The sequence below is a fragment of the Oryza brachyantha genome, chromosome 9 (genome assembly GCF_000231095.2).
Source record: "Oryza brachyantha chromosome 9, ObraRS2, whole genome shotgun sequence".
NCBI lineage: Eukaryota > Viridiplantae > Streptophyta > Magnoliopsida > Poales > Poaceae > Oryza > Oryza brachyantha.
Genome location: NC_023171.2, coordinates 228,095 through 242,283, shown reverse-complemented (window position 1 = coordinate 242,283; position 14,189 = coordinate 228,095). Strand labels below are relative to the sequence as shown.

Below are 14,189 nucleotides of genomic sequence, written 5' to 3'. Positions count from 1 at the left end.
TTTGGTACCCTGCTGCAGTGCATGAAATTCACGCTTCTTCTGCGTGACTATTCCATCAGGGATATGAGCTTTGCGGAAGTTGAGACAGAACTCCACCCAAGTGACTTCCGTGGTAGCAATGCGGGTAACCAAGAAATTATTCCACCAAGCAAAAGCAGGACCCATCAGCTGATATGTAGCGAAGGAGACCTTTTCCTGGTCGGTGCACTGCAGTAAGTTGAGCTTCTTCTTGATGGCATGGAGCCAATCATTTGCCTCCATAGGGTTGGTGGTGCTCGAGAACGTCAGTGGACGGACACGGAGGAACTCCGGCAACTTGGATTGCACCGGGGTGGCCCATGCTGCTGGTTGTTCTGATTCTGATTCACAAGCTCTTGTATCACCTGTTGGTCCTGCTGTTGCTGCTGTTGCATCTGCTGCATCATGAGTGTTAGCATTTGCATCTGGCTGGTGAGGATCTGGGCGAGTGACGGGTTCTCAGGTGGAGGAGGTGGGGGAAGTCCATCGGTGCTGGTGTTGTCGTTGTCACGGGTGCCGTTGAGAGTGTTCACCATCTGCAGGAGTCGGGGGGGACAGAAAGAGAAAGGAGAAAAAGAAACAACTAAGCAAAAAGGGACTTTATTTAATTAATGAACTGTAATTGTCTGACTTAAGAAACACACTTAAAAACCACTCAACTCCTGGCAGTACAACCATAACCCCACTACTGCTATGGCTCAACACTAGCCCCAAGCGAAGCAAACCTAACACACCAAAGCTAACACACAAAGACTAAAAAAAGGAAACTAAGGGTAGCGCCTAATGCTCGGAAGGAGTGCGATGGCCAGTGGCAGGAGATGGTTCTTCCTCATCTTCAGAGCAGCTCCTGGAGTAGTTGGGGAGGCCGGTCTCGTCCTCACCAGAGACGGACCCATTGCTGCTAGTGACTGACTTGGTACCACTATGGTCTCCAACAGCGCCACTGGGAGAGATGCTATTCTCTGGGACTGGGGTTGGCGATGTTGGCACCATCTGCATCTGGGTCGCGGTTCGGACGGGGCACCGAGGTAGGACTGAACTCTTGGTGGCGCGCAGGTCCGCTTCCTTGTTGTGGTGAGAAGCTTTGCACCGCCGGTCTCTGGGAGTCCTTTGAGCCTAGCGTTTTCTACTTCGAATGATCAACCTTGTTTTGTAGATGGACAATCTTCATGAGTTTATCATCGTTCAGAGACTTGGCTACTTCATCGAGATCGTGATGCATTCTGTCGAGACCTTGCAGCACTGTGCACATCCTACCAAAGTTGGGGTCTTGCTCGCTCCGGGCAGATCAAAACTTGCTGACCATGGAGTTGGGTACATGACCAGGGTGATATCGGTAGGCCGAGTGACGGAACGTCAGGTCATGCCTGGCCTTGAGTGTTGTCATCAAGCTGTAGGTGGCCTCCTGACAAGCATGCTCACACGATCCTCCAGCTCCTTCCACTTCCAGGTTAGAAAGCAGGGGTGGATCGTGATGTACTCCGATTTGTAAGGGTAGTCTGCCGTGAAGGACACCCTTGTCAGCTCTGCCACGAATCCGTCCATTCCATGTCCACGGTGGAATGCGGGGTGATCGGCCATCTAAAGAACAACAAGGATTAAGGATCAATGGATGCAAAATTTTGTTTGAAGACAAATAAATCATAAACGAAACAAAGTAAATAAAGTTTTACCCGTAAATTAATTTTACTCACTCTTTTCAACCAAGTACCTTTGATTTTTGACAAACTCACACTTTTAGAAAGCAGACTCCTGTTTTCACAACAACCCTAACTTTCAAAACCGATGCACAACCATGAAAAGCAGCGGGCTCTTAGGGTTTCCATTGGGCTGATCCTATGGTCAAAGGTGGCTCTGATATCAACTTGTCACGCCTAGAAATTCCTCACACGAATTTCTGAACTTAATTGTGTATTAAAATCTCTGTCCAGGACCAGCCAGGGTACACAAAAAGAAAATGTTGATTACATAACCACTGTTCTTAGAAACAACTGAAAATAACACTTAATCTAATCGAGAACTGCAGTGGAAAAGATAACGTAGACTGGTTCCAGCGGGTAGGGCTCCAGTCCACAGGCAATGTTTCAACGGCGGAACAACTCACTCCTGAGAGTGACCTTCATTGGATTCAACTTCTAACTCTAAAGGGGGAAATTGAGCAAGGCTGAGTACGAACCACCGTATTCAACAAGCAGCACGGAAAAGAGGGTAATAAATGATGCATAAGGATCATCAAGGACAGGCTAGGGTTAGATGCAATAAAGCAGCATTTAAATAAACAACATAGAATAAACAGAATAAAGGTAGTTAAGTAAATAAAAGAATAAATAACCGTTGTAAAATAGCACATCATTGTCCAACGTTACCCCACGCTGCGACAGGCCCAACCACTACTCAACGTTACACCATGTTCCAGTAGTCCCAAGTGAAAGCTAGTTTACCCAGGTCATTAAAGGTTCGACTAATCACAGTGAAGCTGGGAGTTCACCCTTAACTGTGGGCACGACTATTCGAATAGATTTCTCTGATCAGAGGTGTACTACTATACCCACAAGACATAGTCTCACTACACTTGAACTTGCACCGACATACCACCATGGCATACCGGAAAGGGAACTATGATAGGACCCGTCACATAACCCTCCCTACTCAATCGCACCACACTTCAGGTTTCGCCCCCTCCTTTACACCAAGTCAGGCAGCCCCTTCTTATGCCTAGGTGAATCCGGAAGCAGCATAGGCCATCGTTACACCACGACACCCATCCATACTTCATCACGCTCACCCTTGCCTGGGTATGTCGAGTAGTTCACAATTACACTCCAAATCTCAGCGTTGCCCATTCTGGCTTGTGGTTAGCATGGAAATAACTTCCAGGGTTTCCTGTGAACCGGTCCTTAATTGTCATGGGTGTGACTCTCAAAATCAAGCACCCACAACCCACCATTAACAATATTTTAGTTGGCATTAACCCGAACTGGGTAATGAATCATAATTAACAGCTATTCAGAGCTAGTAATGATTAGAGCGTGATCCCATGAGCTACTTGTTGTAAGCATGGCTAAGCATTAACCTAGTCCTAACTCTACTCAAATTACCTATGGTATGACATGAATAAAGTTGGATGAACAACGGCATAGAAATAGGTCACCCGTAAAATAAATACAATAAATACACTACTTAAAACAATGCAGGTTTGAATAAATAAAGCAGGGAATTTTGCAATAATGGGTTCAATATGATTAAAGATGAGTGCCACTTGCCCTGCTCTGGTCCTTGGGGTACTTCGGCGACGATCTCGAAATAAACCGGTGCTTCGGCGAGGTCCGAATATAAGCGACAAAGCACAAAAATAAATAAAACAGGCACAAACTCTACTGAAATAGCAAAAGAAAGTATTTTTAATGGATTCTTGACGATTTTATGAATTTAATGAGATTTGAATGGACTTAAACGGGGACTGGATGAATTAGTTATGAATTTTAGAAGTTTAATTGGGTTTTTAACTAAATAGAAAAGTCTTAAATCAATTATTGCGCAATTAATGGGGCTGCTGATGTCAGCGGAGGGGTGAGGTGGCGCCAACAGGTGGGGTCCACCTATCGGTGAGAGAGAGGGAGAACAGGAGAGGGTGATAGGTGGGCCCGAGGGGGGAGAGGGTGGAAAGGGGGCGGCTAGCTGACAGGCCAGGCCCACCCGGCGGTGAGAGGGGAGAGGGGAGAAGCTGCCGAATAGGGGTGTACGACACTTCCGACCATACAGAGCTTCGAAAGGTGCTATCTGCAAACTAGCTTGATAACTGTTGTTGTATGAGAACTCTGCATACGGCAAATTCTTATCCCAAGTTCCACCAAAGTTGAGAGCGCAAGCTCTGAGCATGTCTTCAAGGATCTGGTTTACCCTTTCTGTCTGACCATCGGTCTGCGGATGATAAGCTGTACTGGAATTCAGTCGGGTTCCCAATTCTTCCCGTAGCTTCTGCCAAAACTTTGAAGTAAACTGACTTCCTCGGTCAGAAACGATCCTTTTTGGTACTCCATGTAGACACATGATCCTAGCCAAGTAGATCTTAGCTAGCATTTTCCCTGAGTAGGTAGTGTGAACTGGTATGAAGTGGGCAACCTTTGTCAATCGATCAACAATTACCCAAATCGAGTCATGACCGGCAGCGGTCCTTGGTAAACCAGTGATGAAATCCATCCCGATTTCTTCCCATTTCCATTCTGCAATCTGAAGAGGCTGCAACAGTCCTGCTGGCCTTTGGTGTTCTGCTTTGACTCGTTGACAAACATCGCACAAGGTGACATACTCTGCAATTTCTCTCTTCATACTGACCCACCAAAACTTTTCTTTGAGGTCTTGATACATCTTGGTACTCCCGGGGTGAATAGAGTACTGGGTTTGATGGGCTTCTTGGAGTATCAACTCCTTTAACTCCTTTTTCAACAACTGTGTCATTGGCTTGGCTATCTTTGAGAAATTCTCAATGAACCGGCAGTAATAGCCCGCAAGTCCTAAGAAACTTCTGACTTGGGAAACCGTCTTAGGTGGGGTCCACTTGATCACTGACTCCACATTACTGGGGTCCACTGCTACTCCTTGCGCATTGATCACATGACCAAGGAACTTCACTTCATGCAGCCAGAAATCACACTTGCTGAACTTGGCATACAACTGGTGTTCTTAGCTTCTCTAGCACGATCCGTAAATGCCGCTCGTGCTCTTGTTCTGACTTGGAATAGATAAGAATGTCATCAATGAAGACAACCACAAACTTATCTAGGTACTCCATGAACACCTTATTCATGAGATTCATGAAGAATGCCGGGGCATTAGTAAGTCCAAACGACATTACCGTACATTCATACAAGCCATAGCGAGTAGTGAATGCCGTCTTGGGAACATCTTCTTCCCAAAACCTCAACTGATGATACCCTGATCTCAAATCGATCTTGGAGAAAACTTTGGCTCCCTTCAACTGATCAAACAGATCATCAATCCTTGGCAGAGGATACTTATTCTTGATGGTGACCTCGTTCAAAGCACGATAGTCTACACACATTCTCTTAGTTTTGTCCTTCTTCTCAACAAAGATAACCGGGGCACCCCAAGGCGAGGTACTCGGTCGGATGTAACCTTTCTGAAGCTGTTCATCCACTTGCTTCTTCACTTCCACCATCTCATTAGCTGCCATCCTGTAGGGTCTCTTATAGATTGGTGCAGTTCCTGGCACCAAGTCGATACAGAACTCGATCTCTCTTTCTGGCGGCATCGTTGTGAGATCATCTGGAAACACCTCCAGATACTCACAAACAACTGGTATGTCCTCCAACTTCTTCGGATCTTTGACTGTTTCCGAGGGTTGTTCTTCAGCTTCCATCTGATTCAAACAAGTCCTAATTATTACTGACTCCAGTGACTCATAAGTCACCACTTCACCACCTTCACTGGTCAAAGTGACCGTACGCTTGGCACAATCAATCACTCCTTGATGCTTGGTAAGCCAGTCCATTACCAAAATGGCATCTAGGTCTTTGGATTCGATAAGGATGAGATTGGCTAGAAAGGATGTCCCTTGGATTTCTATGGGCACATTAGGGCTATAAAGGTCCGAAAACATACTATGCCCTGGAGTACTAACCCGCATCGGGTTTCTTAACTTTTCCCTTCTTAACCCAAGCATTCCCACAAACTTCCTTGAAATAAAAGAGTGTGTAGCACCAGAATCAAAAAGTACTGTAGTAGGTACGAAGTTAACAGGAAACGTACCCAATATTACTTCTGGCGCAGCCTGTGCTTCTTCTGCGGTGACATGGTTCACGCGAGCTAGCACGAATCTCTGCCCGCTACGCTTCGGCTTCGGGCACTTGTCGGCAAAGTGACCTGGGTCGCCACAATAGTAGGACACTCCAGGCTTTGCACCTGCATCCTTTCTGGTTGGAGGAGGTTGAGCTGTTGGTGGAGGAGCGTTCTGTTGTCGGGGAGCTGGTGCTGAGAGCGCACGTTGTGGTGGAGCACGTTGGGACAAACCACTATTGTTGAAATTATTGGGGTTGAAGGGACGGTGCTGGCGGACAATGAAGGTAGATTGCCCGTGCTGCTGATTCTGAGGATGGGGGCCGGTGTGGAACCGGGGCTTCTGCGGGTGCGGCTGGTTGGACCTGAATTGGGAGGCCTTCCTCTTCTTATCCATCTGGAGGTGCTGGTCCTCTTGACAGATGGCCTTGTCCACCAGTCTCGGAAAATCAGCATAGTCACCTGAGAGCAACTGCTGCTTCAACTCATCATCCAAACCTCCGAGGAATTTTTCTTGTCTTTCGGCATCAGTGCGAACATCCTCAGGGGCATATCGCGCTAGGAGATTAAACTCATGGAGGTATTCCGTCACGGTCTTGGTACCTTGCTGCAAGGCGCGGAACTCATGCTTCTTCTGTGTGACTATCCCATCAGGGATATGGGCCTTACGGAAGTTAAGGCAGAACTCCGCCCCAAGTCACTTCCGTGGAAGCGGTGCGGGTAACCAGGAAGTTATCCCACCAAGCCAAGGCGGGACCCATTAGTTGATGTGCGGCGAAGGAGACTTTCTCCTGGTCAATGCACCGCTGCGAGTGTTCACCATCTGCAGGAGCGGAAGGGAACAGAAGGAGAAAGAAGAAAAAGAAACGACTAAGCAAACAGGGGTTTTATTTAATTAATGAACTGTAATTGTCTTGCTTAAGAAACACACTTAAAAACCACACAACTCCTGGCGGTACAACCATAACCCCACTACTGCTATGGTTCACCACTAGCCCCAAGCGAAGCAAACCTAACACACCAAAACTAGCACACAACGACTAAGAACGAAGCTAAAGGTGACGTCTAGGGCGCGGAAGGAGAGCGACGATCGACGGCAGGGGACGGATCTTCTTCCTCATCTTCGGATCGGCTCCTAGAGTTATTGGAGAGACCATCTTCATCTTCACCAGAAGCGGACTCACTGCTACTGGAGACTGTGACGGTGCCATTGCTGTTTCTTGCAGCGTCGAAAGGGGAGACACCTTCCTCGGGCACTAGGGTCGGAGAGGTTGGTATCAGTGGTCTTGGTTCATCCGGGGCACCGGGGTAAGACTGAACTCTTGGCGGCCCGCTGGTTCGCTTCCTTGCCGTGGTGCGAAGTCTTGCACTGTCGGGCTCCGGGAGTCCTTTGAGCCTGGCGTTCTCCTTCTTCAAACGGTCGATCTCATCCTGCAGACGGACGACCTGAGTGAGCTTGGCATCTTTCAAGGCCTTGGACGCTTCATGGAGGTCGTGATGCATCTGGTCGAGGCTCTGCAGCACCGTGCACATCCTACCGAAGGTAGGGTCATGCTCCCTCCGGGCAGACCGAAACATACTGACCATGGAATTGGGTCCGTGACCAGGGTGATACCGGTATGCCGAATGCCGAAACGTCAAGTCGTGCCTGGCCCTGAGAGTTGTTATCAGACTGTAAGCAGCCTCTTGGCAGACATGCTCATGTGAGCCTCCGCCTCCTTCTGCTTCCAAGTTAGGGAGGTAACCGGGGATTCCATGTAGCTCCAACCTGACACGGTGGGGAAACTCGCCTTCAAGAGGTTGGATTGTGGTGTACTCTGGCTAATAGGGGTATCCTGCCGTGAATGAGGCTCTTGCCAACTCTGCCATGAATCCAGCCATTCCAACTCCACGATGATACAAGGGGTGGTTGGCCATCTAAATAACACAAGGATTTGGAATCAATGGATGCAAAATTTTGTTTCAAGATAAATAAATCATAAAAGAAACAAAGTAAATAAAGTTTTACCCGTAAATCAATTTACTCACGCTTTTCAACCAAAGGGGTTTTGGTCTTTTTAAATGACTCACGCCTTTGAAAAACACTAACCCATTTTTTAAAACACTCTAACTTTTACAAACTATGCACAAACATGAAAAGCAGAGGGCTCTTAGGGTTTCCATTGGGCTGATCCTACGGTCAAAGGAGGCTCTGATACCAACTTGTCACGCCCAGAAATTCCTCACATGAATTTCTGAACTTAATTGTGTATTAAATCCCTGTCCAGGACCAGCCAGGGTACACAAAAAGACAATGTTGATTACATAACCATCATTCTTAGAAACAACTGAAAATAACACTTATTCTAACGAAAAATGCAGCGGAAAGAAAAGTAGACTAGCTCAAGTGGGTACGGCTCCAGTCCACAGGCAAAGCTTCGACGGCAGACCAGCTCACTCCTGAGAGACACCTCCATCGGACTTAACTTCTAGCTCTGAAGGGGGAAAAAGCTGGGCAAGGCTGAGTACAAACCACCGGACTCACCAAGTAACACAGGAAAGAGAGGAATCAATGATGCATAAGGGCCATCAAGGACAGGCTAGGGTTAGTTGCAATAAAGCAGCGGTTAAACAAATAACAGAGATTAAAATGAAGAAAAATAATTGAATAAATTAAAGGATAAGTAAATAACAGTTGTAAAATACCACAACACTGTCCAACGTTACACCACGTTGTGACAGGCCCAACCACTACTCAACGTTACACCACGTTGCAGTAGTCCCGAGTGAAAACCAGTTTACTCAAGTTATTAAAGGTTCACTAATCACAGTGAAGCTGGGAGTTCGCCTGTAACCGTGGGCACGGCTATTCGAATAGATTATACTCTGATCGGAGGTGTACTACTGTACCCACAAGACACGACTCCACTACACTTGAACGTGTGCCGGCAAACCACCATGGTATACCGGAAAGGAGACCGTGATAGGACCCGTCACATAACCCTCCCTATTTAATCGCACCGCACTTCAGGTTTCACTCCCTCCTTTACACCAAGTCAGGCACTCCCCTCTTGTGCCTTGGTAGATCTGGATGCAGCATAGGCTTTCGTTACACCACGATTGCCCGTCCATACTCCATCACGCCTACCCTTGCCTTGCTACGTCAAATAGTTCGAAGCCATGCTTCAAATCCCACCTTACCCATTTCGGCATGTGGTTAGCACTTAATTACTTCCAGGGTTTCCCGTGAACCGGTCCTTAGTTGCCATGGGTGCGACTCTCAAAACCATGCTCCAACAGCCCACCATTATCAATATTTTAGTTGACATTAACCCGAATCGGGTAATTAATCATTATTACAGCTATCAGAACTAAGCATGATCAAATGTGATCCCATGAGCTACTTGTTCTAAGCACGGCTAAGCATTAACCTAGCCCTAACTCTAATCAAGTTACCCCTAGTCTAGCGTGGATAAAGTTGGATAATCAACGGCATAATAATAAGGTTTACCCGAAGAAAATAAATACAGTAAATACTTTAATTAAAACAATGCATATTTGAATAAACAAAGCAGGGAATTTGCAATAATGGGTTCAATATGATCAAAGATGAGTGCCACTTGCCTTGATCCGGCCCCTGGGGTACTTCGGCGACGATCTCGAAGTAAACCGGCTCTTCGGCGGGGTCCGAATCTAAGCGACAAAGCACAAAAATAAATAAAACAGGCACAAACTCTACTGAAACAGCAAAAGAAAGTATTTTAATGGATTCTTGACAATTTTATGAATTTAATGAAATTTGAATGGACCTAAACGGAGACTAGATGAATTACTTATGAATTTTAGAAGTTTTCTGGGTTTTTAACTAAACAGAAAAGTCCTAAATCAATTATTGCGCAATTAATGGGGCTGCTGACGTCAGCGAGGAGAGAGGAGGCGGTGCTGACGGGTGAGAGCCACCTGTCGGTGGGGGAGAGGGGAGAGGAGAGGCTGACTGCTGGGCCCCACGGGAGGAGAGAGGGAGGAGAGCCGGCTGGCCAGTGGGCTCGTCCGGCCAGAGAGAGGGAAACAGAGAGGGGAAAGGAGAGCGTGGCCGGCAGCGGGAGCTTCGGGCGGCGCGACGGCGGCTGAGGAACGGTGGCGCGACGGCGGCGCTAGCGAACGGCGGCGGTGCCACGACGACGGTGACGCGACGATGACCGCGCACGAATCGGCGGCGCAAGGGCGCGGCTGAGAGGGGGAGCGGTGACCGGCCAACACGACGGCGACGAGCGCGCGACGCGTGCACGGCGGCGAGAGGTGGCAATGGGTGCTGGCAGCGGCGGCATGGCGACCGCGTGGTGATGGCGGCGACGAGGGAAATGCAGCGACGGCGGGGAGGTGGCGCACGACGCCCGGCGACAGCGCGGGTGGTCCGACGGTGACGGCGAGGACAAAGGAGAGGAGGAGAGGGAGGTGGGGATGCTCACAGGCGGAGGCGGACGCGGTAGAGGGTCGGCGAGGAGGCGGGACAGGTGGCGACGTCCGACGGTGCGGACGGCGACGACCGGGCGATGGGATCGGGGCTGGCGGTGGTGAGGTCGGGCGCGGCGGCGACCGCGTGGCGAGAGGATGCGCGGGCGCTGCAGATGCCCACCGGCGACGACAGGGGCGGCAGCAAGTCGGCGACGGCGAGGCGGAGGTGGTGACGCGGCTGGACGGCGGCGAAGGGCGTCCGGTAGCGAGATAGAACGGCGGCGACGACGGGGCAGCGCGGCGGTGGCTCGGGCGAGTGGAGGAAAAGGGTGAGCGGTGGCACGAGGCGGCGGGGATTTTATTGGGGAGGATGGCCGGCTAGGGCGGGCGGCGGTAGTTGGAGACCGAGTCGACGACGCGGCGGACTAGGCAGCGGCCGTTGCTGTGGCGGCGGTTGCGGGCACGGGGAGGCGACGCGGCGGACTCGGACTCGGTCGGCGCAGCGCAGGCGCGGTCGCTGACAGGTGGGCCCCGCCTGTCAGTGGCGCAAAGGCGGAGGGAGGTGGCGATGGACTTTGCGGGCGAAGGATGCGGCGCGCTGGGCCGAGGCGGCCCGACCGGGAGGGAGGAGGCGCGTGCGCGGGAGAGGAGGCGGCCGGTCGGCTGGGCTGGCCTGGGGGGAGAGGTGGGCCGGCTCGGCTGGGCCGGCCCGGGAAGGAGGAGAGGAAAAAGAAAAAGGAAACAGAAAAGGAAGGGGAGGAAAATTGGACTTCGGCCCAATTTGAGAAGGAAGGGAAAAAAGAAAGGAAAAAGGAGGGAAAAAGGAAAGCCCCACTTTTGCCGAGTTTTAAATTAATTTGCTTGGCCAAATTTTATGCTTCTGCAATTTGAGTTTAAATCCAGTTAGTCGATTTGCGAACCTCGATTTAATTAAATTAAGTTCTTTTAGAAGGATTCTTCCTGAGTTAATTAAGCCAATTATTATTTACGAATTTCTTTTACGAGCTTAGGCTTGGGACAAAACTCCGGGTGTGACAGATAAAGCTTCAGGCTTTTGTTCACCTATTGCACACATATGTTCATTAAATGCTTCAAGAGTGCATGAATATGCCGCAGGCCATAAGTGTTCCTCGAAAATTTTTCCATGGAACTTGAGTTTGAAATTGGAAACAAGGTGTTGCATGCATTCCCTATGCTCTGCATAACTAAATACCTCTTCAATGGCAAAGTCAATACCTTTTCCTGCATCTGAACAAATTGCTAGCCCAAGAGGTTTGCCAATAGCTTGAAGTAGTTTCTCCATGAACCAAACCCAAGTCTCACTAGTCTCTGAGTCAATAATACCATAGGCCACTGGGTATAACCAATTGTGTCCATCAATAGCACATGTAGTTGCTAGCTGCCCTCTATACTTTCTAGTCAAGTGTGTACTATCAATTGCTAAGTATGGCCTACAACCTTCTAAAAAGCCTTCAACACAAGGCTGCAGTGCTACAAATAACCTTCTAAATCTCTTCTTGTCCTTGAATGTCATATGGTCAATGGCAACAATACTACCGGGGGACCTCTTCTCAACCTCTGCCTTCCAACCATACAACTTGTCAAAGCTACTATCCCAGTCACCATACAATTTATTCATTGCTAAGTCCTTCCTGGTATATACTCTCTTGTACGGAATCAATACCTTGTGTGTGTCCTTTAGCCTTCTTTGCAATTCTTTTGTCCCTATAGTAGCATCCTCACGTAACCAGTCCATAACCTTCTCACAAATCCAGCTCTCTTAGCATTCTTTACCATCTTGCTTTTTCTAGTGCTAAGACAGCCATGGTCAACCTCATGAACCTTAACCTGAAAAGATAGAAAAAAATGCAATGAAATATTTCACAATGCAACTATTGTACCCAAAGATAGATAGGAAAAGATATGCTTTTACATACCTGCACTGCTCCACCATCCTCGGTGGTTGATGCATGAATTCTCCATCCACAACCTTCTTGGAGACATCTAGCTCTGAATCTACTAGGATCAGTTTTTTCAACAAAATACTCAAATTCTTTCTTAACGGAGTATTGAGCCATAGCCAATCTAAACTCACGCATTGAAGGATAGATAGTATGAACACTCATGGGTGGGTTATCTTTGTCATACACAACTTGTGGGATTACATTTTCTGACTTCGTATCTTGTGCAATCCACTCTTCATCATCACTATCAGCGATACTCAAATCATCTCCCTCTTCTTCCTCGGGCACATTATCTGTTGCAGCAGTACAGTCATCACTCTCAGATGAGGCATCACTTTCATATGAGTATTGTTTCTCGTCATCTACACCTACATGTTCATAGTGAGAAAATGGGTTTTCTAGATATGCATCAAGTTTTGCTGGTTGACTAGTACTGCCTTGCTGAATAAAAAATGCCTGAGAGGGGATTGAATGTGATGGAGTGCAAGGCACAATAGCTTGGGACAGATTACCATGGTTTATCAGTGTGATTATCACTTCACCGCTTTTAGTACGACTAAAGCACTCGAACATGGATGTCAAATCTTGATCTTTGCATATTGAAATGAGTTCTTTCGTAATAGCATGAACATAATGCACACATGGAGTCTCATTTATGGCCCAAGGATATTTTCCACATATATCATCCAAAAAATCTTTGTAGATAGTTATGTCTGCATCAATTGGCCATTTGAAAAAAAAACAACCTAGATATTCAGGTCTACATGTCTTCCCCACTATTCTCACATCAAGTAAATAGGTAGAAGATGGGTCCATTCTGTTGATGAACACATATGCAATAAAAATTTGTAACTACTCCAATCATCACAGCAAAATCATAACAACAGCAATTCAATGGTTCTGTAGGATGAGACATACAGATCAGCTAACCAAGATGAATCCATCAATTCATGCTCGCCATCCTGTCTAGCTGAACTACCCTCGCCACCACCTTCCACCCCGCCTGGAGCCAAGACGATGCCATCGGCAGCCCCTCCTGTGCATACTAGACCACCCCCTCCAGGCAGGGAGGAGTCAGCACCATTGTGAACCGATGCGCCATCGACATCGAAGGAGCCCTCAGCTGCGCCACCACCAAGCTCGTCGTTGCCGCCTGACACAGATCCATGTAGGCCGCTGCTGCCACCCGATGCAGAACCACGAAATCTGCCCCCACCGCCGCTGCCATGGGTCACGTCGCCATTGCCATTGGGGATCGCATCACCGCCGTCGCAGGTTGCACTACCTCCGCTGTCGCAGCCCACGCCATAGAGCCCGCCATTGCAGCCCCCACCTGGGCCGTCGAATCCCCTGCCACCCCCTGCGCTGCAGGCGCCGAAGGTCGCGCCACCGCGGCCATCGCATCCGTCGCGGCCGCCGCCGGGTCCACTGCCCACGCCACTGCGGCTGTCAGATCCCCCACCGCCCCCTGCGCTGCAGGCGCCGAAGGCCGCATCGCCGCGGCCGTCGCATGCACCTCGGCCGCTGTCGGCTCTGCTGCCCGTGCCGCCGCGGCCGTCAGATCCCCCGCCTCCCCCTGCGCTGCAGGCGCCGAAGGCCGCATCCCCATGGTCATTGCCTTCGCCACGGCCGCCGCCCGCGCCGCCGCCACAACATGTCGCCGGGTTAGGGTTAGCCATATCATGTGTTTTCCCTTTGTTTCATTTACTTTTTCACCTGTTAAGTGCTTACCCTTCATATGAGGACTATTTTTTCATTTCAACAAAAGCAACAGTAACTAACATAGATATTTAAACAGAGATTGCATTTCTTGGAAATTTTTGTTTGTACGCTGGCATTTGCTGAAAGTCACGCTCGTGGATGGCATTTGTTAGAATTGTGCGCTCGTCGATGGCGTTTGTTAGATTTTCTCTATATACATACATTAATACTCTACGGATACCCCTAGTACAGGTATCCCATAGTAGCCCCGGAGTC

General features: G+C 48.8%; 1 protein-coding gene across 1 annotated transcript; it reads right to left on the bottom strand.

The window, feature by feature from the left end:
• Positions 1-284: 284 nt before the first annotated feature.
• LOC121055316 (glycine-rich cell wall structural protein 1.8-like) lies at positions 285-13,891 on the bottom strand. The gene is made up of 3 exons (XM_040527514.1): positions 13,304-13,891; positions 1,441-1,599; positions 285-554 (listed from the first exon to the last, which is right to left on the bottom strand). Exons 1-3 carry the CDS (start codon positions 13,889-13,891, stop codon positions 285-287), a joined length of 1,017 nt encoding a protein of 338 aa, XP_040383448.1.
• Positions 13,892-14,189: the final 298 nt, after the last annotated feature.

What these genes read in the sequence shown, in the direction of transcription:
- LOC121055316 (XM_040527514.1), bottom strand. Translation starts at nt 13,891, where the DNA reads ATGGCTAACCCTAACCCGGCGACATGTTGTGGCGGCGGCGCGGGCGGC. An exon ending in TCGATGTCGATGGCGCATCG is followed by an intron (nt 1,600 to 13,303) that starts GTTCACAATGGT and finishes GTTGTTCTTTAG; the next exon opens with ATGGCCGATCACCCCGCATT. An exon ending in GGAAGGAGCTGGAGGATCGT is followed by an intron (nt 555 to 1,440) that starts GTGAGCATGCTT and finishes CGACTCCTGCAG; the next exon opens with ATGGTGAACACTCTCAACGG.